This window comes from Vigna radiata, chromosome 6, assembly GCF_000741045.1.
Source record: "Vigna radiata var. radiata cultivar VC1973A chromosome 6, Vradiata_ver6, whole genome shotgun sequence".
NCBI lineage: Eukaryota > Viridiplantae > Streptophyta > Magnoliopsida > Fabales > Fabaceae > Vigna > Vigna radiata.
The window spans coordinates 36,924,612-36,946,657 of NC_028356.1; the positions used below are offsets into that span (position 1 = coordinate 36,924,612).

At 32.7% G+C, this 22,046-nt stretch overlaps 4 protein-coding genes across 9 annotated transcripts; 1 reads left to right on the forward strand and 3 right to left on the reverse strand.

Moving 5' to 3' along the window:
• The first annotated feature begins 1,256 nt into the window (after positions 1-1,256).
• On the forward strand, positions 1,257-6,234 carry LOC106764760. Of its 3 annotated transcripts, none has more exons than XM_014649138.2 (14): positions 1,257-1,425; positions 1,614-1,745; positions 1,945-2,138; positions 2,645-2,693; positions 3,068-3,183; positions 3,307-3,529; positions 3,618-3,867; positions 3,976-4,039; positions 4,139-4,193; positions 4,323-4,383; positions 4,473-4,569; positions 4,704-5,021; positions 5,096-5,317; positions 5,565-6,234. In XM_014649138.2, exons 2-14 carry the CDS (start codon positions 1,649-1,651, stop codon positions 5,913-5,915), a joined length of 2,097 nt encoding a protein of 698 aa, XP_014504624.1. In that variant the 5' UTR covers positions 1,257-1,425; positions 1,614-1,648; the 3' UTR covers positions 5,916-6,234. The 3 variants fall into 3 exon arrangements, with proteins under 3 accessions (XP_014504624.1, XP_014504622.1, XP_014504623.1); XM_014649136.2 differs by having other exon boundaries at positions 1,260-1,425; positions 3,618-3,885; XM_014649137.2 differs by having other exon boundaries at positions 1,261-1,425; positions 3,068-3,174; positions 3,618-3,885.
• An 80-nt stretch (positions 6,235-6,314) lies between these two features.
• On the reverse strand, positions 6,315-8,346 carry LOC106764761 (AP-2 complex subunit sigma). The gene is made up of 6 exons (XM_014649140.2): positions 8,170-8,346; positions 7,987-8,085; positions 7,859-7,909; positions 7,511-7,684; positions 6,802-6,861; positions 6,315-6,570 (listed from the first exon to the last, which is right to left on the reverse strand). The coding sequence occupies exons 1-6, from the start codon at positions 8,170-8,172 to the stop codon at positions 6,529-6,531; spliced, it is 429 nt and encodes a 142-aa protein (XP_014504626.1). The 5' UTR covers positions 8,173-8,346; the 3' UTR covers positions 6,315-6,528.
• Positions 8,347-8,934: 588 nt separating this feature from the next.
• Positions 8,935-12,213, reverse strand: LOC106763797 (hexokinase-2, chloroplastic). 4 transcript variants are annotated; one of them, XM_022782621.1, is made up of 4 exons: positions 11,273-12,213; positions 11,002-11,153; positions 10,515-10,697; positions 8,935-9,536 (listed from the first exon to the last, which is right to left on the reverse strand). In XM_022782621.1, exons 1-4 carry the CDS (start codon positions 11,283-11,285, stop codon positions 9,216-9,218), a joined length of 669 nt encoding a protein of 222 aa, XP_022638342.1. In that variant the 5' UTR covers positions 11,286-12,213; the 3' UTR covers positions 8,935-9,215. The 4 variants fall into 4 exon arrangements, 2 of the variants coding, with proteins under 2 accessions (XP_022638342.1, XP_022638341.1); XR_002668356.1 differs by lacking the exon at positions 11,273-12,213 and adding exons at positions 9,761-9,911; positions 10,144-10,218 and having other exon boundaries at positions 9,422-9,536; positions 10,515-11,116; XR_002668357.1 differs by lacking the exon at positions 11,273-12,213 and adding an exon at positions 9,761-9,911 and having other exon boundaries at positions 9,422-9,536; positions 10,144-10,672; positions 11,002-11,099.
• A 6,565-nt stretch (positions 12,214-18,778) lies between these two features.
• On the reverse strand, positions 18,779-22,046 carry LOC106763069. Its single transcript, XM_014647237.2, has 3 exons — positions 21,445-22,046; positions 21,204-21,304; positions 18,779-19,802 (listed from the first exon to the last, which is right to left on the reverse strand). Exons 1-3 carry the CDS (start codon positions 21,912-21,914, stop codon positions 19,153-19,155), a joined length of 1,221 nt encoding a protein of 406 aa, XP_014502723.1. The 5' UTR covers positions 21,915-22,046; the 3' UTR covers positions 18,779-19,152.

The window sequence follows — 22,046 nt, forward strand, 5'->3', positions numbered from 1 at the left end:
ATAGAGAAAACGAACATATAATATAAATCATTATATTTAAAACTTAAATTAATTTTATTAATATCACTCAAAATAAAATAAAAAATCATTTAAATTTAATTTTTTAATTTTAATTTTCTTTTAAAATATTCAAAAATTGACTTCAGCTCGAAAACTTTCTAACATTGACAATTTCGTATGTTATTTTATTGTTAGAAATTTTCCTGACGTTTAAAACTCCTTAATAAACCTTGAAAAATCACCACAAATGGTTCATATAAGTAGTTAGCGTGGAATATCTGTAAATTTTTCGGAACGATTTTGATGAAAATATAAGGAAAAAATAAACAAAATATAGCTTAGGTATAAACTAAAAATAAAAATTTAAAAATTATACAAAGAAATTTCTTACAAAATAATTTTAATTTCTAGATTTTTTTTTCTATTAAAAAAAGCATCTAAACATGCTAAAAGTAACTTCTCCCCATTATCAAACAAATATGAATCCACGCAATTGGGCAGTTTCTCTTGACGAAAAAAGAGAATATTTTAATGAATAACGTTGTACAAGGAATATTTTGATAATTAACTGTTTTTTTATCATTAAAATTAAAATTAAAATAAATAACAAAAGCAGAAAAAGTGCAAAATAAAGCAAAACCAAAAAAGAAGCGAATTTGAAATCCTAATGAGACAACATTGAAAAGACTTAGGTAACTACCTATCGGATTAAAGAAGAAGAATCGCTATTACATGCAACTTAACCCAAAGCCTCTTTCTTTTTTCCATGGAATCATTTCTCACACTTCAATGTTCAATCAAAACTTACCATCAACGTTTTCAATCTTCCTATTCTCTTTTTTATCGATGGAACGATAAAATGATACACTTTTATATTTATTTAATACATCGAATATTTGATACATGATATAAAAATAAAATAAGAAAAAATAATATCAAATAAATATAAAAAATAATGCATATAAATTAAAAGTTTATTTCTCTTTTATTTAAAATATTTAAATTCACACTTTTTTTTTCTTCCTCTTTAAGCAATCCATTCATGTTTTCCCTACAACCCTACCCTACAATTTCCATGCTCATTTAACCATCTCCATAGTCATAGCATGAAATTAATGTCTCCAACATTAATTTCTTGACCCATTTTGTTTAATTTTTTTGGTAATGATAACTAAATAAAATTGTTAAGAACGATAAATCTGAAATTTTGTTGGCTTTAATTGGTGGTTAGATCTTTGGCACTCTTCTTCTGACTTTTGGGTGTGTTTTGCTCTGCCACATACCTTTACTTAAAAAAAGAACCTGATTCTCTGAACACGAGGCACCAATTACTTTCTCTGCCTTCTTTTCCACTGAACTCAACCAAAAACCAAAAACCAAAAGCCAAAACCAACCACTGTGTTTGGAGTTTTAACATGTAAACAAGTAAGCACCGTACAATCTCACTTCCTTTTTGTCTCTCTCAACCCTTCCACTTCAACTTCAACTTCACCGGACATTACATCAAACACCTTCCATACCACTCAACCTTCTCTTTCACTTATCACTATTATCGTTACGATATTATTCTTATAACTTATAACTTATTATTATTATTATTGTTATTATTGTAGCTCTTGTTGTTTGTTTGTTATTTTTCCGTGGAGAAATGGACAAAGCGCGAAACGTGAGGCGTGGAAGCAGTGTGTTCTCAAGCACGAACAAGCGACGACACAAGCACAAGCACAAACACAACCTCCTCGCTGGTAAATTACACAGCACCAACTTTTTCTGCGCTACCAGACAAAACCTATTTTACGTTTGTCGTTATTCCTGTCTCTTTTTTCCTTTTTTTTTTTTCTTAATCTTTTACGATAACGAAGAGTTTGCAGATAACGCTTTGTGTTCTTCGTTTTTCTCTCTTGTTTCCCTGCGTTCTTACCTATTTTGGTTTGTGCGGCGTAGTTTTCAGCCGTGGAGACCTTCGATTCTCGGAGAAATTGAAGAAGGAGAAGGTCAGAAGCTTGAGTGCGGTGGGAACGGCGTCGTCGAGCTTTCAAATGAGTTGCCATGTCTCTCAACAACAACAGCAGCAACAAACACGTGACTCTTCTTCGGCTCTCATTGCCACCACCAAGAGATTCAAGCTTCATAGAAATGTAACTTCTTGTTATGTGCTTAATATTCTATTTCATGCCTAATTTTGTATGATTTTTTTCCAAGTAGAGTTACATAAACGAAATTTAAGTTAAAAAATAAAGGTTAAAATTAATTTATTCTACACTAACTTATACAAACTTTATCTCTAATTAATTTTTCTGGAAGATAATTTTAGTTTACTTGGAAACTATTTTAGAGAAGTATATTTCAATTTTTTTTTTTCTGGTAGAATCGCCGAAAGAAATTTACATGTTGCGTTTTCGTGTGTTTTTCATTCCGAATTAGAACTTTATTTATCTGGACAATCACATTATTTTTGACGAAATTTTATTATAGATTATTGAGAATTGAAACTTCATTTTGAATGTAAAATTGATACTAAAAGCAATATAAGGAAGTGGGTTTTTATTTTTTATTCATTTGCTTACTTTTTAATTCGGGGATATTTTTCTCACTGAAGAGTTTCTTGTGTTTGGTTCTTTCTCTACTCTGAATGATTTGACAGTTTTTTAATGACTGCAACGGTGCCTCTGTTCCACGGAAGCTACGTTCAGGTGCGTGAGTTTCAAATTCGAAACCCAGCGTTTCTAATATATGCATAATATGCATTTTCCTTTGTAATTCTCTTCGATTGTTGATTTTGGATTAGAGTCTGAGCAATCTCTGAGAAGCGCTTTTGTTTTTCCTTTTCTTTTCCTCTGTTTGTTTGTTGCAATTGTTGCACTACGGATTTGGTTTTGGTCTTTTTCTTTTACTCGTGAATTATTGCAATCGTTTTAGTTCCACTGATGTTTTAATATACCACAAGCTTTTAATTGACCAAGTAGTTTTCTTCTTCTGCATGCAATCTTGTGTAGAAAGTGGGGAAAAAATAATTGTTTGCTAAAAATATTATGATTTTTTTGTTTTGTATTTTGAAATTACACAGCCACGAAGAAACGGGGTCGCGAATCCATGTTACTTGATTCAGAAAAGGTGAAGAATAAGGTGGATGGAATAGAATCTCTCAAAAAGGATAGTGTAAAGAAGTCCAAAGTAAGTGTTGTAAGTAAGACATCTGTGGGCTGTGTTTGCCAGTTTCAAAACTTGACACTTTTGCTCTGTTGGTTTAATTTCTCAGCATTTTCTGTTTCTTCACCTTTTGCTTGGAATTTTATGCTTTTGAAGAAACAAGGAATAAGACGACAATGGACCCCAAGGGAAGTTGTTTCTGGGCCCATCACAAAAGATGAGGAAGAGGTAGCTGAGACTCTCTATGCTTTGGCTGGAATGTTCCCTGACAATGGCTCCAATCACAATAATAAGGAACTAGAAGGGGAATCTTTGCCAGATAACTCGTCAGTTTTGCAAAACTTGGAGGATAATGCTAGTGCTGCTCTTGCTCTGGAAGGTTGTTTATCATTCTCTCCCTTATCTGGGATACTTGTAAAAATATTTACTCAATCTTTTTCACTCTCTTATTATTCATTTCGTCGTAGATTCTATTCTAGCCTCAGCAACTATTCAGGCTGCAAGCGCTTATGGTCATGAGAGTTCGCCTGTAGAAGCTTCAAAAAAAAGTTGTTTGAATGAAGATGTTGGTCAAGAACAACAGCAGCCTGATTTTCCTGAGAGTACGACGCCCTTGATGCCATCTCATGGCACTTCTCGAACAATAAATAACCAGAACATGCCTGGTGTGATTGTTAAGAGTGAAAATAGCAACAGAGTTGCATTGCACGACTCTGAGTTAAGTCTAGCAATGGGGTGGGTAATTTTTTTGTTACATTCTGAAATATCGCTATTTTTCAAGTCCTTTGTCTGTTGCTATTGACATGTTTCATCATCACATTGCAGATTAAATATGCCCAGACAATCAAGGATTTCTCAAGTTGAAAGGAAACCACACATGGAATTTGAGGTGATGAACATTTCAACTTTTACAGTTTATTCGGTCCTACCATAACCTGATTTCTGAGCTGGTACACTTGTATTTTTGGTATTATTGGCTTGCTTTTAGGCCAGAGACGTTGATTGCAAGCAACAGCATATGATCGAGGAACAAAAAGGAAACGGTATGCTCCCTCATTCTCGAAGATCAAATGCCCCTTTTGATATGGCTGATCTCATTTTGATGACTAAAGTATAGGCGAAAAGTTTTTTCCTTAATTTTGCTGATTCTCGAACTTCTTTTATTTTTCCAGAAGGCCTTGCATTGTGGCCAGGCTTGTCTCCACTGAGACCAACTAGCCAGGCTTATCTTCAGTAAAGTTTCTTTCATTCTTCATTTTCGCCTAGTTAGGTACCTTCATTACTGTTTGTCCAATTCTGATAAAAAAAAATTTCTTTCCAAGGTCTTCTGCTATTAAAGCTCCTGATTGGCTTGAAGCTGCAATCCGTGCCTCCAAACTGGATTTGATGGAAACTTCAGCTTCTTCGTCAAGTGGGAGGGTAAGGACTAACAAATTTACTATCACTGCTGTTTTTGTGTGACTTACACACTATTATGTTAAATTCTCTTGATCCTAAATTGTGTACATTCCACTCAAACAACAATTTATTGTTGCCAATAACAAACCATGCAGGTTTTTATTCCCAAGAGATCATGGAAGAAGTGTGCAGCTCATATTCACATCAGTCATATAATCAAGAGTTTAGAGATGCCAAAAAGACAGGTTATCAAAGAAACTAGGCTTTTTGACTGTCATCAACCGAGAGCACATGAAGGATCAAAGCGTGGAGTTCTTTTACAAGCGCACAGCTTAAACGGAATGAAAAATGGAGTTACTTCTACTGTGACGAATCCCAATGAGAGTAAGAATATTATTCTCCAGCAGCAATGTCATTATCGAGAGATATCACAGTCTGCTCCAACACCTGTGGTTTATGGCCCTCAAAAGCAAGTAAGCCTAAGGTTAATTTTGGTGATGATGCTACCCCTCTTCCTCATGCACTAATGATTATCCTTATTATGCAGAATTTCAACTTCTTGTCCTTGTCAGCAGGAAGTAATGGGTTAAAGGCCGACAATAATAATAATAACAAAATTGGAAGTAGGTTGGAACCATTATCAAAATTGCAAATGCCTTATTTTCAGTCACTAGCACAACAGCATGGGGTGGTCATGCCGATTCCAGTAGCTCAGAGTCAGTATGCCTCCACTTCTTTCCTTGATCAGCTTTCTGTAGCAGGACCACAGGTATTAAATATCTCTTTTGTTGCAAGAGCAACGTTATTAAAGTATCATTAATCCAATAAAATAGGCTCGGAAATCTAGGGTCCAACTTTGGTAAAAATAGTTTAATGTGATTATCTATATGAAATGAGGTGCCTAAAGTTTATTGCTAGTAATGAATTGAACAAACTAGCGTGCAATTTAATATCTCATAAATATGCACTCTTATTGTCCTGCTAGTATCGTCACGCAATGCTTTAATTGAGTGCAGGTTCGGTTGCAGCAACCTCATTATTTTGGTAACCCGTTGTGTGGAACTAATTATAGTTCAACGCTCTCACATAAACAAGATCACCGAAGCTTTTGGGGGTTGCAACAAGCAGAACAAAGTAGGTCCACAGTAAATTTCAATATAACGAGGACCCAATTTCCTAATTGGCAAAGTGGAAGGCATGACTCTTCTGCAATGAATCCATGTTCCCAAGCCATTCTTCCCTGTTCCTCTGCATCACAAGATACGTTGGGATCTAAGATTTCTTCAATCCCAGGCCAACAGAAGCAGCTCCTTGCACCCTTCCAAGACAAATGGACTAGACCTTCATCATCCCCCTTCATTATATGAAGAAACCAGAGACACACTCCCAACTAGTGCAACAATCTGGCTGCCAATGCGATTGTAAAGTCATGACCAACTGTACTACGATTCATTGTTTTATATTTCTACACGCGCAGCTTCTAGAGCTTCACCTTTCATATTAAAGTAACACAGAACTCTTTTTATTTGCGCTAAGATATCCCCCAACCAAACTTAGAAGGATTGCCCCCTAATCATTTTTCATTTTGCAGGACACTAGCACCATCTAACTGAAAATAAAACACCAATATCTGTTCCCTGATGGTTCATCCCTACCAACAAAGTGAATCGATTTTCATTGCTTATACACTGCAATTGTCCAGTTATATTCCATAAGTGTTTTACAAACTGTCACGACGAGCAAATACATTTTTTTTTAGAAAAAAATACACAATAGAAATCGATAATAAAAGAAAGGCTATTGAAAACCCGGATTTGATTAATGTCTTACAAATATAAACATAAAAAGGCTACTGAATACACGGCTCAAGAAAATATATTTTCAAAATTCTGTATCACAATTGAAATGCAAGAATTACGCCGATGGCAAAAGCAAGTCATCGAAACCTCCAAACTGCTACGACTGCAGAAAATTAATGTATCACTCCAGTTTTTCCAATTCCCCCATTCTCTCAATGATAGCCTGCGAGCACAAGAACAGGTTTGTTATCGAATTGAGGTTTTCTGTTCCACTGACTTCATAGCTATGTCTAAACAATTACACCCAAAACAACATTTTCATAAGCGGAGAAATGTGTAGGAAGAAGTTATAGAAGTAGACAACTATGCCTGAAATCATAGTGAATAACAGCACGGTTTAAACCTTAAAGCAGCAGCCACACATCAAGTGCTTAGTAACCAAAATAATGCATACCTTCTTGCTTGTTTCTTGCAGTTCACCCGCTAGAATGAATTCATCAAGTATAAGATAGACCTTCAAGACAAACAGGTAAATTACATGAGTAGGTAAGCGATCAAAAATAGTAATAATAATCTCAAGGAAGAAAATACGTTCAATATGTTGGCCAATAACTACTACAGTCCTAACACTAAACCACCGAGAACTGTACTTAGAAAGAAAAACAAAACAAAGATCAGTAAAAATCATTATAAAATACATAAATACATACATCCACCAGAGACCAGAGGATGTTGATGTATATAAACGATGACATTACATATTGATTATATTCTTTGGTTTTCCACATGTACGAGGTAATCCTGTCTGAGACCCCTTTTTAGACATTAATTTATAGTGTTACATATTGATTAGTGCAGCTAAATAATCAATGCAGCATACTGATTATTGTCGGGTATGGTTTGTTAATATTGTAACATAAGCTCAAGAATATACGCAGCAGAAGAAATCAATTAATAGCATGGTTTGTTAATATTGTAACATAAGCTCAAGATTATAGGCAGCAGATGAAATCAATTAATAGCAATACCGAGACTAGAAACTACTGCTTATAGACACCTTCATCCACATAAACAGTCACACAATTATTTTACTGAAAATAAACTATAACAAGCAAAGAAAATAAGAACACAATTGTAGAGGGAAAATAAGATGAAAAACAAACCTTATGGAAGTTAAAAACCAAATCAAGTTCACACACATTGCTGAAGAAGTGATCCAGAATTTCCACAAACAAATGAATGCACTCTAAGTATGCCAATTCGTTATCAGTGATATCGACACAGAGTGAAAAAAACAAGCCAGCGTATCGCCTGTATATTATCTTGTGCGTCCGAAACTGCAAGACACGTTACCATCAAACGGTAAGAACACCGACAGACAAAAACGTTGTAACAATTCAGACAGCCTAAGAGCGACAGAACCAGAACCTCGTCGCAGTTCCATAACATTAATCAATAAACAGACAAACAATAGATTACATGATAATCAAAATGGCGGAGAGAAAATTGACCTCGACGAAATTAGTGTATTTAGGATCTCTGTTTACGACGAGGCGATGAACCTGAAAAAATTGAGGTGAAAATTAGGTTTAGGCGTTGTTAGTTGTGCGAATAAGAGGTGGAATCGTGTTTATGTTACCTCGTATTCGACCTTGTGTTTCTCGGAATCCTCAAGAGGAACGTAGTATTTGGCAAGACGAGTCTTGCCCTGTCTGTTCTGCAACAGAATGAATCGGATCTGCGAACACGAAAAGGGTACAACAATTTACAAAAACGAAATTCAAAATTGGAATGAAAGCGAGTATTAGTATGAGAAATTTACCATTTGCGACGATGAATTAGGGTTCCAGAGAGGGGTGAATTGTGCAATGTATCTAAATGCGAGAGACGAAGAAGATGATCATACCAACGACTTTACTTTGAAACTCTCTCTGTTATTTTTATTTTGTTTTTTGGATGCTGCTAGCGTGTAATGACGCAGACGAGAGAGACAAGGGTTTTGCCCATACTTGACTTTCTTTGAAGTTTGAACATTCAAATTAATTTCGAATAAACACTTCAAATAATTTACATTATTATATAATCTCCTTTTTATAATTTAAATTTAGAGTGAAAGAAAATGTTATTTTAGTTTTTATAATAAAATAGTTCTCTTTCCTTTAAAATCTAAAATTGTTGTTTTATTACTGTAAAATATGTAAATTTTGATTTTGGTCATTTTAAGCAATTTCTTTTATCATTTTTTAATTTTAAAGTTTTTGTCTAAATATTTAATATTAGATGGATAAATATCTTAAGTCCGTATAGTAACAAGTACCAAATAAGAACAGACAAAAGAAATTTTGACAAATGTAAGTAAAAATATTAAAATTAAAATTAATTTGTTTAAAAAGAACAAGTTCCTTAACTTATTTCTTTTTTACAATAGCTGCTATGACTTTTACAGAAGTTCTTTATTTTCATTTTTTTTTTCTTGTGTCTTTATTGTGATTCTTTTCTTTTTTGCTTAAAAACTATTATAAATTTTAACTTTACTAAAACATATTAAATGCATACATTTTAGTATCAAGCCACTAAATCAAGAAATTATTTGAAGGACATTGTACTGAATCTAGATTAAATTGTTTTGACATAGTTTGAATACAATTTACGGTAGAAATAACTCTTCATTAAACTTTGCTTCTTCTTTTTATTGAATTGGATTATTTTGTTAAAAACTGGTATTCATGAAAAAAAAAAAAAAAACTATACTAATATTTAAACTAAGAAGAAGAGACTGGAATAATTTACATAAAGTTCAAATTTCAATACTACAAATGAAAATATATAAATAAATAAATAAATCCTCCAGCAGAGTCAGAGTGAATACTATAAGTGTTGTTGGTAGATGGAGTTTGAAGCAGCCAACAGAGCAGCACCTATTGCAGATCCATCTTTTGTATGTTCTATCACCACATTGTTTGATTTTTCTGTCCCTAGCAGCTCTTCCACTGAATCTTGCAAATAAGTCCTGTATTGAGGATAATTTTCGTATAAGCCCCCATCAATGGCAACAACACTTCTGTTCTCATCTTCTTCCATTTTCTGTAGAATCCCCACAATTCCTGCACCAGCTAACCTCCCTCCTCTCCTTACAACAGTCTCACAAACCTCTAAAACTGTTTTTCTTTCACTTAAATTGGATTCAGCCTGAAGAGAATGAGCCAGTGATTAAGTATTATATGCAATATTTTAAGTAGATATGATAGAAACACATACTAATATAATCATAACTCTTCATCATCTAGAAAGTCTGATGCACAAGGACATTTTTTCTCCATTTTCCTTAATCTATAGCATTAATATGAAGAAAAAAAGGAGAGTAATGAAGTCTATATGAAGAAAAAAAGGAGAGCAATGAAGTCTATATTAACCATTTTGCCAGAAGAAGAGGCCCTGTAACTTAGGAATGGCACTGATCTTCTCAACATAGCAAGCACTGGTTCCAGTACCCAAAATGACAGCAGCCACAACATCACTGTCCCAGTATTATGCTCCAGCTAATGTTCCCACAGCATCATTCACCTATTAGGTACCCATTTTCTAAAATTACAGCACCACTCTATAGGCTTGCACTTTGAGTTTAATTTTGACAAATTGACACATTGTATAATTAGATTCCATATATGAATTTTAAAGTAAATAACTAAAGAAGCAACAAATTTGAATTATATTATATAACAATTCATGATTGGATCAGTCTGTTTTGGTTAAGTTCTTGAACTTCTATAAAACTATTGACATCAAAACAACATACCAGAGCAGATACTCGCATATCTATTCCCTGTCTTTCCATTGCCTCATTCAGACAAGCAACCACATCTCTTCCTGCCTGTGTAAGTACTTTGAAGTTTCAGCCATGCCAGAATTGGGTTAATATATTTCAGTTACCATTTAACTATACCAAAACATAAAACTCTAGTTAATGGTACTGCTTAAATGACACAACTTACATTCATAATGCACAGTGCCCTTGTATTAAAATTTATCGTTTGTTTTTAAATATAGTGGCAAGGCAACTATTATGTTAGTTTTGTTTGAAGTTTTTCTGTGAATGAATGCACACCAAGTTAAATAACAGAGATTGGAGAGTAGTTCTGCACTCAGAAAAGGTAGATAAATGCATACTGTTCCAGAGACTGCAAAACCCTTTGTCCACTTGATTAGTATGCCAGAATCAATAGATGTCTGCTTCACAGGAAATGAAAACGTGAATCCAATCTCTCTCTTTCTTCCCGGTGAGATATGAAACCTACCATCCTCCTTTGACACAAATTTTGCAAGCCCTGAAGCAATGAAATCAAACAGCTCCTGCAATGAAACTCGGCATCTGTTTGATGAGAAAAAATAATCTGACAGATTAAAAGCCATTCCTATCATCGTGACTTTTATAATAACTATATATGTACCATCATCTCTAGTTTCTGATTTTCTTAGAAATTGTTTCCGAAACAAAAATATTGTGAGTGAGTGATCAAGGGCAAGTTTACACACAACAAAAATATCATAGAACAGACAAATTATAGATTTGAAAGCACTACTTAAACATGGCGACATTTTGAGAAAAGCAAAATTATCATCATATATTATACAAATAAATGACTTAGTTAGTTACTTCTGATGTAGCAGACATGAGGTCCTGTGGTACAGAAACTTGATCAAACTCAGTGTCGATGACACGCTCATCTTTCCCACCCAACTGCACCCTCACCACACCGTAAGTTTGTTCCACCAAGATCCAAGGCATAGAACAACCCTTTCTCATTCCTTACATGTCACAATCCAACACAACACACATCAAATCATTAATAACAACACTAGCTATCCCAATATAAGTTTAGCTCAATCTTAAATGATTAACATGCCATATAGATATTGTCTAGAACCTTGACTCAACATAGGTCAGTATCATGGGAAGCCCGGGCTCAAGCCCAAGCCCAGCTCGCATATCATCAGACATGGTTTTGGCCACTTGCTGAAGAAGGGGGAGAGGAGTGGCACACTCACGTTTCAATTCCGTCAATATTCTCGTTGCGGTAGTTGACACATCAGATCTGAGAGCTACCGTGAAGCTCCGCGGTGGCGACCGCGATAAGTAGGAGCCTACAGCGAAGCAGGTGGCGGCAGTGATTGTAACATCATGCTTGTTTTTCTCTTTACCCACTCATGTGACCAAATCATATAGACTAAGAATATACAAGTGCGATTATACAATTCATTGAGATTACTTAACATCATATCCTAGGATTGTTGGTGTCTAAGATCACCTTCATATATCCTCTTTGTTATTTCTTCTTTGGTGTTAGTATGATCCATCCTTGTTATATAATAATAAAACTTCATGATCTTATAAAACTAATAGTCTCTTTACAAAATAAAATATAGTATTTATCACTAGAACTTGCATGGATTAGAATTAATATTTAACAATTTTTAATGCAGGGATTCGACTGGGAATCTCATCACCAACCTGAGAAGTTGTGAAATTCTTTAGAAACTAAAACTCTTGAGAATTTTCATCCGTGTGGTTGCCACCATCTTATGACTCATTTTCACCACAAGGTTACGTATTTTGAAAGTTGACAGTGATGTTTTTATTAGTTTTTTCAAATATTTTGAAAGTTAATTTTCTTATAACTTTTTCTCTAAATTAGTGTTAGAAGATGACACTCACTCACTTAGATATTTCTGTATATATTTATGGTGTATTTTCATATCACTCTAACCTTACAATAAGGTTAGATCTTTATCTATAACCATAATGTTTTCAATTATTACAAATAATTCACTATAATAACCATAAAACATAAAAAAAAAAGTAACTTCCTAACCCTTTCTTTCCTTTTGCAATAAACACTATAACTTTTAATTAATAATTATTTGATAATTCATAATTTAAGTTTATTACTACAAACAGGCTACACCCCTCAGAATCTTTATTCTTTGAATACTAGATATGGTTCTCAGGATACGTTAAGAGCTTTGCTTTGAAAGATGAAGCAATATAAATTTAGATCAATGGTTGATATTGTCATTAATCATCATTGTGGTACGACAAAAGGACACGGAAGAATGTACAATAGATTCGATGACATCCCTTTAACAAGGGATGAACATGTTGTTACAACATGTTCAAGAGGATTGGTAAGATGAGGAACCTACTTTTTGTTCTATAACATTTTTTTTGTTCTAACATTCATTTGTTAGATCTTAATGTTATAGTGTTCTAACATTCTTTTTGTTAGATTTTAATGTTATAGAATAAAGGTTTCTCATCTTTGCAATCCTCCGAACATTATGTAAGAGCATGTTCATTCCATGCTAAAGGGATGTCATCGAATCTATTGTACATTCCTCCGTGTCCTTTTGTCGTACCACAATGATGACTAATGACAATATCAGTTATTGATCTAACTCCATATTACTTCATCTTTCGAAGCAAAGCTCTTAACTCATCCTCAAAATCATCTCTAGCATTCAAAGAATAAAGGTTCTGAGATGTAGTAATAAACTTAAACTAGAAGTTATCAAATAATTATTAATTAAAAGTGAAAGTGTTTATTGCAAAAGGAAAGAAAAGGTTAGGAAGTTACTTTTTTTTATGTTTTATAGTTATTATATAGTGAATTATTTGTATTCAAAACATTATGGTTTATAGATAAAGATCTAATGTTAGTGTAAGGTTAGAATGATATAAATGTCATTTTGTAACACTAATTTAGAGAAAGTTATAAGAAAATTAACTTTCAAAATATTTGAAAAAAATAATAAAAACATCATTGTCAACTTTTAAATTACGTAACCTTATGGTGAAAATGAGTCATAAGATGGTGGCAACCACACGGATGAAAATCCTGATTTAGCAATCTCAGGAATTTTAGTTTCTAAGAAATTTCACAACTTCTCAGGTTGATGATGAGATTTCTAGTCCAATCACTATATTAAAAATGCTTAAATATTAATTCTAATATGTGCAAGTTCTAAATATTATATTTTATTTTGTGTAAAGAGTATTAGTTTTCTAAGATCATGAAGTTTTACTATTGTGGATTATACTAACATCATATGAAGGTTATCTTAGACACCAACAATCCTAGAACAAGATATGATGTTAAGTAATCACCAGTATATTCTTACTCTACATGATTTGGTCACATGGGTGGGTAAAGAAAAAAAAAATCACATATCCCTAGCTTATAAGATTACCTGATCACAAATCCACAATAAAAATTAACTAACAAATTAATAATCTCAAATATAATAAAATTTGTACTAGTCTATGAAATTTTACATAATATCAAAAGATAACAACAACAAAACAAAATTAAATATAAATTATTTCACTCACTCCGAACTTGAACTGCTCTAGTCTTTTGAATTGAAGATCGCTTCAAACAAATTTTTTCTGCATAAATTTCATCATTTATTATATATTTTTTATTTAAATAAAACAATAATAAAAACATATAATAAAAAACTTACCAGAGGAGGAAGGATGACGGGATGAAAATGCTGCTGTGTGTAAAAGACAAAAAAAGAGACATCTTTAAAGAAAAATAATTTACAAATATTATTTGTACAAAATAGAATAAAAAACAAAAGTAATACAAAACTAAGAATAAATTATTTTACTCATTTTGAGTACCCTTACTTAGTCTTTTGAATAAGATACCTCTTTAACATAAGTTTATTTCAATAAACCTCGTCATTTGTTATACATTTGTATTTAAGTAACCATAATAGAAACATAGAAAAATGTAACTATCCAAATTAGGAGATAATATGTAACTAATTACATTATTTATAAATATTAACACATATTTTATTTATAATATATACCAAAGTCTTCGTACAAGATTCCTTATTAGTCTTAATATTCAAGATACAATTAAATTTTCAATTTATACATACTTGAAGGACTTTCCAGATCCTTTCTCTCCACCAATCTTATATTTTCTTTAAAATGCCCAACAACTTTTTTCTTCGTAAACCCTCACTAATTATAATAGTAAGTTATATAAAAAGAAAAAACATCTCGAGGAGATTTAGAATAGTCATTTTCAGTTATTATTTTTATCTTTCTTCTTATACGTAAGGTAGAATTCAAGGATTTAAAAAAACATAGATGACGGGATGAAAAATAATAAAAAATATTTAAGAAAAAACATTTATGCATACAAAAACAAAGATCCCAGAACCTAATGTACAGCTAATAATGAAAAGAAAAATAACAAATGTTTTAAATAAAAAAAATTAATTAAACACGAATAATAATAATAAAAGTAAATATATATATATATATATATATATATATATATATTAAAAACAAAAAAAAAACTTATTTCCATATTCAGCACCATCTTCCTCTCCCAGATTCTGGGTGGACCATGACCCTTCCACTCTCTCACAGCCACACTAACTAACTGTTTTTCCATTTCTCTAAAATGAATCTCTTTTATCAAACCCAAACCGATGTTACAGGAACCCTTGCAAATCCTTATGATTCTTGTTTCAATGAAACAGAAAACTTCTCATACCATCACCATCTCAACAATGGCCGCTTCTTCGATGAACAAGGAACTTTCCACTATCATCTAAGCTATACTTTTCTGTATTGTTGTTCACTGAAAGCATAAAGATCACATTTTTTACACTCAGATGATTATCATCGCCCCGTGGACTAGAAGAGGGATCAGTTACAGGCTATGGCTACTATCCCAAAAATCAAAACACAAGAAGAAAAGAGATGGATAAAGAAAAGAAATGTTACCTGTTCGTTGATCTTCTTCTTCTGGGTCTCTCTTCTTTCTAGGTCTCGTATCTGTGGGTCTCGTTTCTAGTTGGTATACATAAAAATGAATGACAATAAATAGATATAATATACTGATTTTTGCCATCCTATTTTTTAAACCTGCACACCTATACAAATCCAAATCCAGAAATCTGAAAAGCAAAATTGAAAAGGCTTGTGTTTAATTTACTAGTTCTGAACAAAGTCCAAAGAAAAATAAGGTCAAAAAAAACAAAAGGCAAATGTCACAGGGAGAGGACCTGCTCACACGATACAGATATTTGTCCCTACCATCAATGAATTCTTTAAAAGTAATTTTTTTATTTTAGAACATGATAAAAAAAAACAAAAATTCTAAAGTTATTGAGTACACTTGATGTGAATAGAATACGATGTTTTTTTAGTTTTAAATAATATGGACTTTATTTCAATGTTTGTACCAAGATATTTTTAAGCATTTTCTTTTTATTTTTATATAAATTTTCTACTATATTTAAAATTAATTCTTGGATTGATGGTGGTTCATGCGGTTTTGTTAATATTTTGATCTTAACTCATATAGTTAGGACTAAGTCATGGGCTTAACCAAATTAATAGGTAAATTATGCTTACATGAATTATTACATTTGTTTAACTACTTTAAGTTTTTTTCTTTAAAACTTATACAAAAAAAAAATGTAACTAACTATAATAATTCCCAACTCAATATTTCTCAAATGATATTATTTGTAAAAGATCTTACATTATAATTTACCCTCGAAAAGTAACTAATTTTAATTTATAAAATAAATTATTTATTTTTTCATTGATTTTTACTGAAATCTTTAGATATAAATATAATTTAAACATGTTACCATCTTAAAAGATTAAATACTCATCTTAATCGATTGAGTGTGAGAAGATGGTTGATATTAGGCTTAATTGATTAAACGTGAGATGATGACTTTCATAAAACATAACCTAATGGATTAGATATTAGGTTAATGGCCGCAAATATGAGTGCCAACCTTCCAAACCAACCGTGGTACAAATTCCAAATTTTTCGGATCTTGGAATCCTTCTTTGGTCTTAAGATCAATGCAAATATCTGAATTTATCTTTAAAGTTAGCTAAAATTGTACTTCTCAGATTGCTATATAAAAAGACTGGACTATATAGTAAATATTCAGATCAATTTATTTTTTCTCTGGTCTTTTGTAATGCTGGGCTGCAGATGATAAAGCCCGAATGTTGCACTCATTCTTCCTTTTGATGGGCCAACCAAACTTTGAGCCCATAATTAAATAAAAACTTTCTGGCGTCCAAATCCAGTGAAATATTGAAACTTAGTAAGATATAGTACTTTTTTAGAAAATAAAAAAATAGTTAAACCTAATATTTATATAAAAAAAAAATCTGTGATTCTAAAATAATTTCCTCACGTATATATGTTTAGGTTCTAAACAACACACTAAGGAAACATTTTTTTTAATACAAGAAAAGAAAATCATTCTGAAGAATTTTACACGATATAATCAACATATCTTACATCATTAACATAAGATTGCAAATTTTAAAATTTTAGTTAGTTTTTATATTCGTATCATAAAAATTATTTTATGAGTAATTATAACTACAATTATTTAGCTTAAGTGTGAATAAAAAAAGCTACCATTTGTAATAAGAAATCTATGTTGTAAGGTTTTTTTAAATTTTTTATATTTCAACTTTAAATTGTATAGGCAATTATCTTCTTACCTTAGATTCATATTTATAGGTTTTTATATTGGCTTGTGATTAGCACAATCATAATCATAGTCCAATACCAATAAACTTAATTATAGATGATACGTACTTAAAGCTCTTCAGAATTTTTGATCACTTAATTGTCTCATAAGTATGATCGATCGGTTTTGTAGCACATTAACATGTCTGGTCAGTCCGTTGAAATAACCGTGTGAACATATAATACAATTAATATAACCAACCAGCATGAAAATTAAATTATTTTTACAATCCAAAGAAAAAAAAGCATTTATAAAATGGAAAAGTTGTACGTATTCAAAAATTAGCATTTTTAAGAGTTTTGTATTCCAAACATCCTTTTAGTTCTCTCTTATTAAGGAACAAGAACTCTTTAGTTTCGTAATTCGGAAAGTATTGAAAGATGATTAATTATGTTTACAATACAAAAGTTTTTTTTTAAAAAAAAAAATGGGATTAAAAATTTAGAGAGTAAAATCCAATTTTTCTCTAAAGGGGCCATAGCTTTTGAGAGTGATTATAAGTAGTAAGAATAAGAAACCCAAAAACCCTAAACTTGTCATTTTTGGTGTGGAAAAGCACTACAACTTTAAAACCTAGTTCTTAATTAACGATTAAGAAAATGGAAGCAACAAAATGATACATATTACTTACTCCTCTAACAAGACCTTGTGGGATGTTAGATTCGGTGGGAAAGTCAAGTGTTTGGAATGCATGGCTTGTCCCAAAATACAATCACACAAAGACAGAGAGAAAAAAACAGTAAAAATATCCATGTGCTGGTGCATGTGTCTGCAATTATCACCATCATTATCATCTTGCGTTGTTCTCCAATGAACCAACCCTAATAGATGCCTTCAAAAAGGAACAAAAAAGGAATAGAAAAGCAGTGTTCTTCATCATGCTTTGCTCAGTAAAGTGTTGCTGAGAGAAGGACAACCCAAACAGATCACGACCCAACCTGCTCCTCTTCTAATTTTTTCCTTTTCTTATTCTTTCAATTATTATGCTTAATACAACAATTCTACCTCCTTAATTTATTGACCATCATCATCATTGTGTCTCACTCAATTCTTAAATGATGCTACTAATTCTTCAAATAATTCATAAAAGATTCTCGCCTTCGAAGAAGAAATTCTTGCAACCACCACAAAAATAAAAGTTTATGGTGATAACGACAATGAACAAAGTTGACTATGAAAGACTACGTCTTATTAATTTAACAATTTTTTTGAAATTATAAATGCAAAAAAAAATCAATTTTAAATTTGGTAGATAAAAAGTAAGTTCGTTTCGTTCTAACTTTAAATGATTAAATTTAATTTTTCATTTGGTATATAAATGAAAAATAAATTTGTGATTCTAAATATTGTTTAAATAATATTTACTTGATGGGTATGAAAATGAGAAACAAATCACTTACCCATGTGATTTCAGAGAGTTGAGATTCAAATTTCACTCCTTTGAAAACTTAGGAAGTAACATTTTCTAATTGCACTGTTACCAATGCTCATCATTTTATTTTGGGGAAAGACATTTTGCTCTTGTTTATAGGTAGAAAACTGAAAGAAAAATAAAAGCGTGGACTTCCTAATTATTACTGGTCCTGCTAAGAGAACAATGTTTTAATGCTTCATATGCATTGTCTCCCTCACATTAATCCTCCATTTTCTTCATCTAATCATATCCTAACCATAGATTTAACACATTGACATGTAACATAATCACATTACTAATTTAATTAAAGCACTAAATGTCCTCAAATGCTAATATTGTTCCATAAACTCATACATTCTTAATTAAGTGTTGCGTATAGAAAACAACATTCTACATTAGCACAAGATCATGTGAGAATATATAAACTTAGAAAACTCATGGCAAAAAAAAGTAACTACATCAAACTGGGTTCCACATCCATAATTAGATGGTCATGCGTGTGCATGGCAGAAATAGCAGAAACAGCAGAAAGTACATCGTTACAACATTCTAATTCCGTAACTCAAGAACCATGATTCAGTTACCATGATGTTCTTTACATTTTCACTATTCCACAACCCCATATAATTAACGATCAATAAATTACTAGTTATCAACTTGTAACTGAACTATACAATTACCAATAACTAGTAACTTATTCATTGTTATTTCGTAGAGTTGTGAAAATTGAAGGAGAAATTTAAATATACAGTACTACTACGATCATAGAAACATTTTTTTTTTGTGTGTGTTTCCTTAACACGAAGGCACTTTGTAAATAACCACAAAACAAGGAAGGATAGCCTTTGGATTGAAAACAACCAATTCCTCGAGATTCGAGTAGATTCCAGCGTACCCGGCTACAGAATCATAGGACGCAACCGACACGTGTTCCTCCTCCGACGGCGGCGTGTCCTCCGCCACGCGCTTCACGCGCCCCGCAATCACCCGGCACACCAGCATGGCCCTCCGCGTGCCGTCGCCGCACACGACGGAGTCGTGTGCCCTACCGCTGCTTGCGGTGGTCCTCACGCCCTTTCCCTTCGCGTGTTCGCCGCCGCCGCCTTGGAATCCGTGCCTGATGATTGTACAGACACCGCAGCCGGGTACGGAGGCGCACAGCGAGGATGACCCACGTGCGCCCAGTGCGCACGTTAAGGTGGTGCAGTGGAACCGCAAGAGTTCGTTGCCGTCGGCTGCGCACCTGGGGTTTTTCTTGGTGCTCCCCAGCGCACGGTTCTTTACAGTGTCCCTGCACTCCTCGAACCGTTGGATGGTGCGTTGAGTATTGTGCACTTTTAGTATCCGTTCGATCTTGCATATGGGATTATCCTTCTTCAACCAGCTCGATTTGAATATTATTTCCACTATGTTCCTCCCCGAATCCTCCGGTCCCAGCTCCGAAACTGTTCCCCAAACGCAATTAATATTATTATTCAATATAAAAAAATAGAATATAAATACTATAATTAAACAGTCATAGTTAATTGAAAATTCGAAATTGTCAATTTTTTGTTATTTTTGGTGGGTGGTGCAGTGTGGACCAATAAAGAGGTGGCGCGTTGTGGAAGCAGATCATTTATCTTCCTTTGCAGCAGACAGCTGTGATCTCGTACGTGTTCTCCTTCTCCTCTACACAACAAGCTATCGAGGATGTTTTGCCCCCACAAACTAATGCACTGAAATTTTGGTGGTTGGATTTTCTGATGGATAATGATACTTTCGCATTATTTTTTTTATTGATTCAAAATTACTCTATAATTAGTAAAAATATTGTCACAGGAATCAAGTTAATCAAGTTTATGATATGAATTGACAATAATCATAATCAAGTTACTCTATGATTCATATTTTTTTCTGAATGTTCAATTCATGTGGTTCTTTCAAAAATTTATGATAATCAAATTTTCAAACATGTTCAGATGAATCCAATCCTAAAGAATATAGTGTTAGAGTTGATTGCGACAGAAGTAACCATGGAGAGCAAAATTATCGGAGAAAAGGTTCGAATGCATGGATGGATAGAGTCCATGTTTCGGATTTCGAAGCTGACTTTTACGTTTTAACCCCACAAACACGTTCCCTCAAGCACAAGGCAGTTCAATCAATTAACTTTGACAGAGACATAAATGTTATAATGCATCAAACAATGTTCCACATTGATGCTAAAGTTTTTTTTTTTTTCCCTCAGTAAAGTGAAACACTCATGATATTAATTAGTGAAAGGTAACCAGAATAAAAATCTTATTATAGTAACCTGATTAATTGTTACATTCATTGAAAATAAAAAGAAGTTATATCTTCATAAAAGAACTAAAGTCAATGGATGTACTTAAATGAATTAATTAAAGAACATTAAATTCGCTTTATAATTGATTTTTAAGTGTAGTTTAAGACTGCCAGGTCGAAATCAAATTAAGTGAAAAAAATGTAATAAATAACGACAAAATAATTGACATTATCTTGAATTTGAAAAGAAAATTGAACTAAAAAGTCACAGTTAGAAAAGAAATAAAAAAAAATAACAGATGAACTACAGCATTTTTTAATATCATGAAAAAAAAATTAATTGTTCGAGTAAAAATGTTAGAAGACCTCTGTTACTGTTTCTCTTTGAGGATTAAAGATATAAAACGTTAACCTTTATTATAGCACTCAAGAACGAATAAATGAATAATTAAATGGCATTAAAGGAAGGAATTAATATTTTTTGTGAAATTAAATCAAATTACAAAATGATGATGCATGTGTATTCTTCTGAAAATAAAATAAAAAATAGAAAAAAAAGAGAGAGAGATTAAAAATACCGGCATGACGAACAGCTTGATGAAGCTCCAAACTCTCCATTTTAGGGAAGACCTCACCACAGTGAGAGCAAGCACACACAGTGCTTCTTGCAACTGGTAACCTGAATTATAACATTTTCAAAGCCATTTTCATTAAATAAATTGTTTGAATTTTTACTATAAAAAATATAAATATATAAATTAATCAATCCAGAAAAAATTAAAGCAATTAATTTGAAGTGTTTGTGTATAGTAGCAGTACCTGCTAGGGTCAATGATCATGTGACATTCATAACAGCCAGATAGCTTTCTGAACTGCATTCCCCTGGAAGAAGATGATGACGTGTAGGTTGCTCCAGCGTTTGATTTTGCGGCTGTGGAGCGGGTAGAAGCGGTCACCGGTTTCCTGGTGAGTAAACCAGTTTCCTGACCCAGAGAGCTACTCTCCGGTGAAGAGTTATCAGACCTATGCACCACACGTGTGTTCCCATGAACAACGTCTCTGAAGCTGCATATGGAGCTGCAAGAAGATCCTATCTTTGAGTACCCTTTTGAAGGGTCATGAACCCTCGACCCTTCCATCTGTTTGCAGGTTAAGAGGTTCTTGATTTGATCCCATGAAGAAGCTGCTTTCTGTTTTTCCTTCTGTTTCTGTTTCTGCTGTTGCTGTGGTTTTCGTTTATGGCGTTTTGGGGTGGTGGAGTGCTCCGGCAAGGAAGTTAAGAGAGCCATGAAAGAGAGCTTGAGAAGCAAAAGGGTAATTCTCTCTGTGTTTCATACAATGAAAAAAGGTTGTTTTTGAACAAGTTTTGATTTTTAATTTTTCCTGTGTATAAATGAGAGACAGCAGAAGAGAGGATCTCA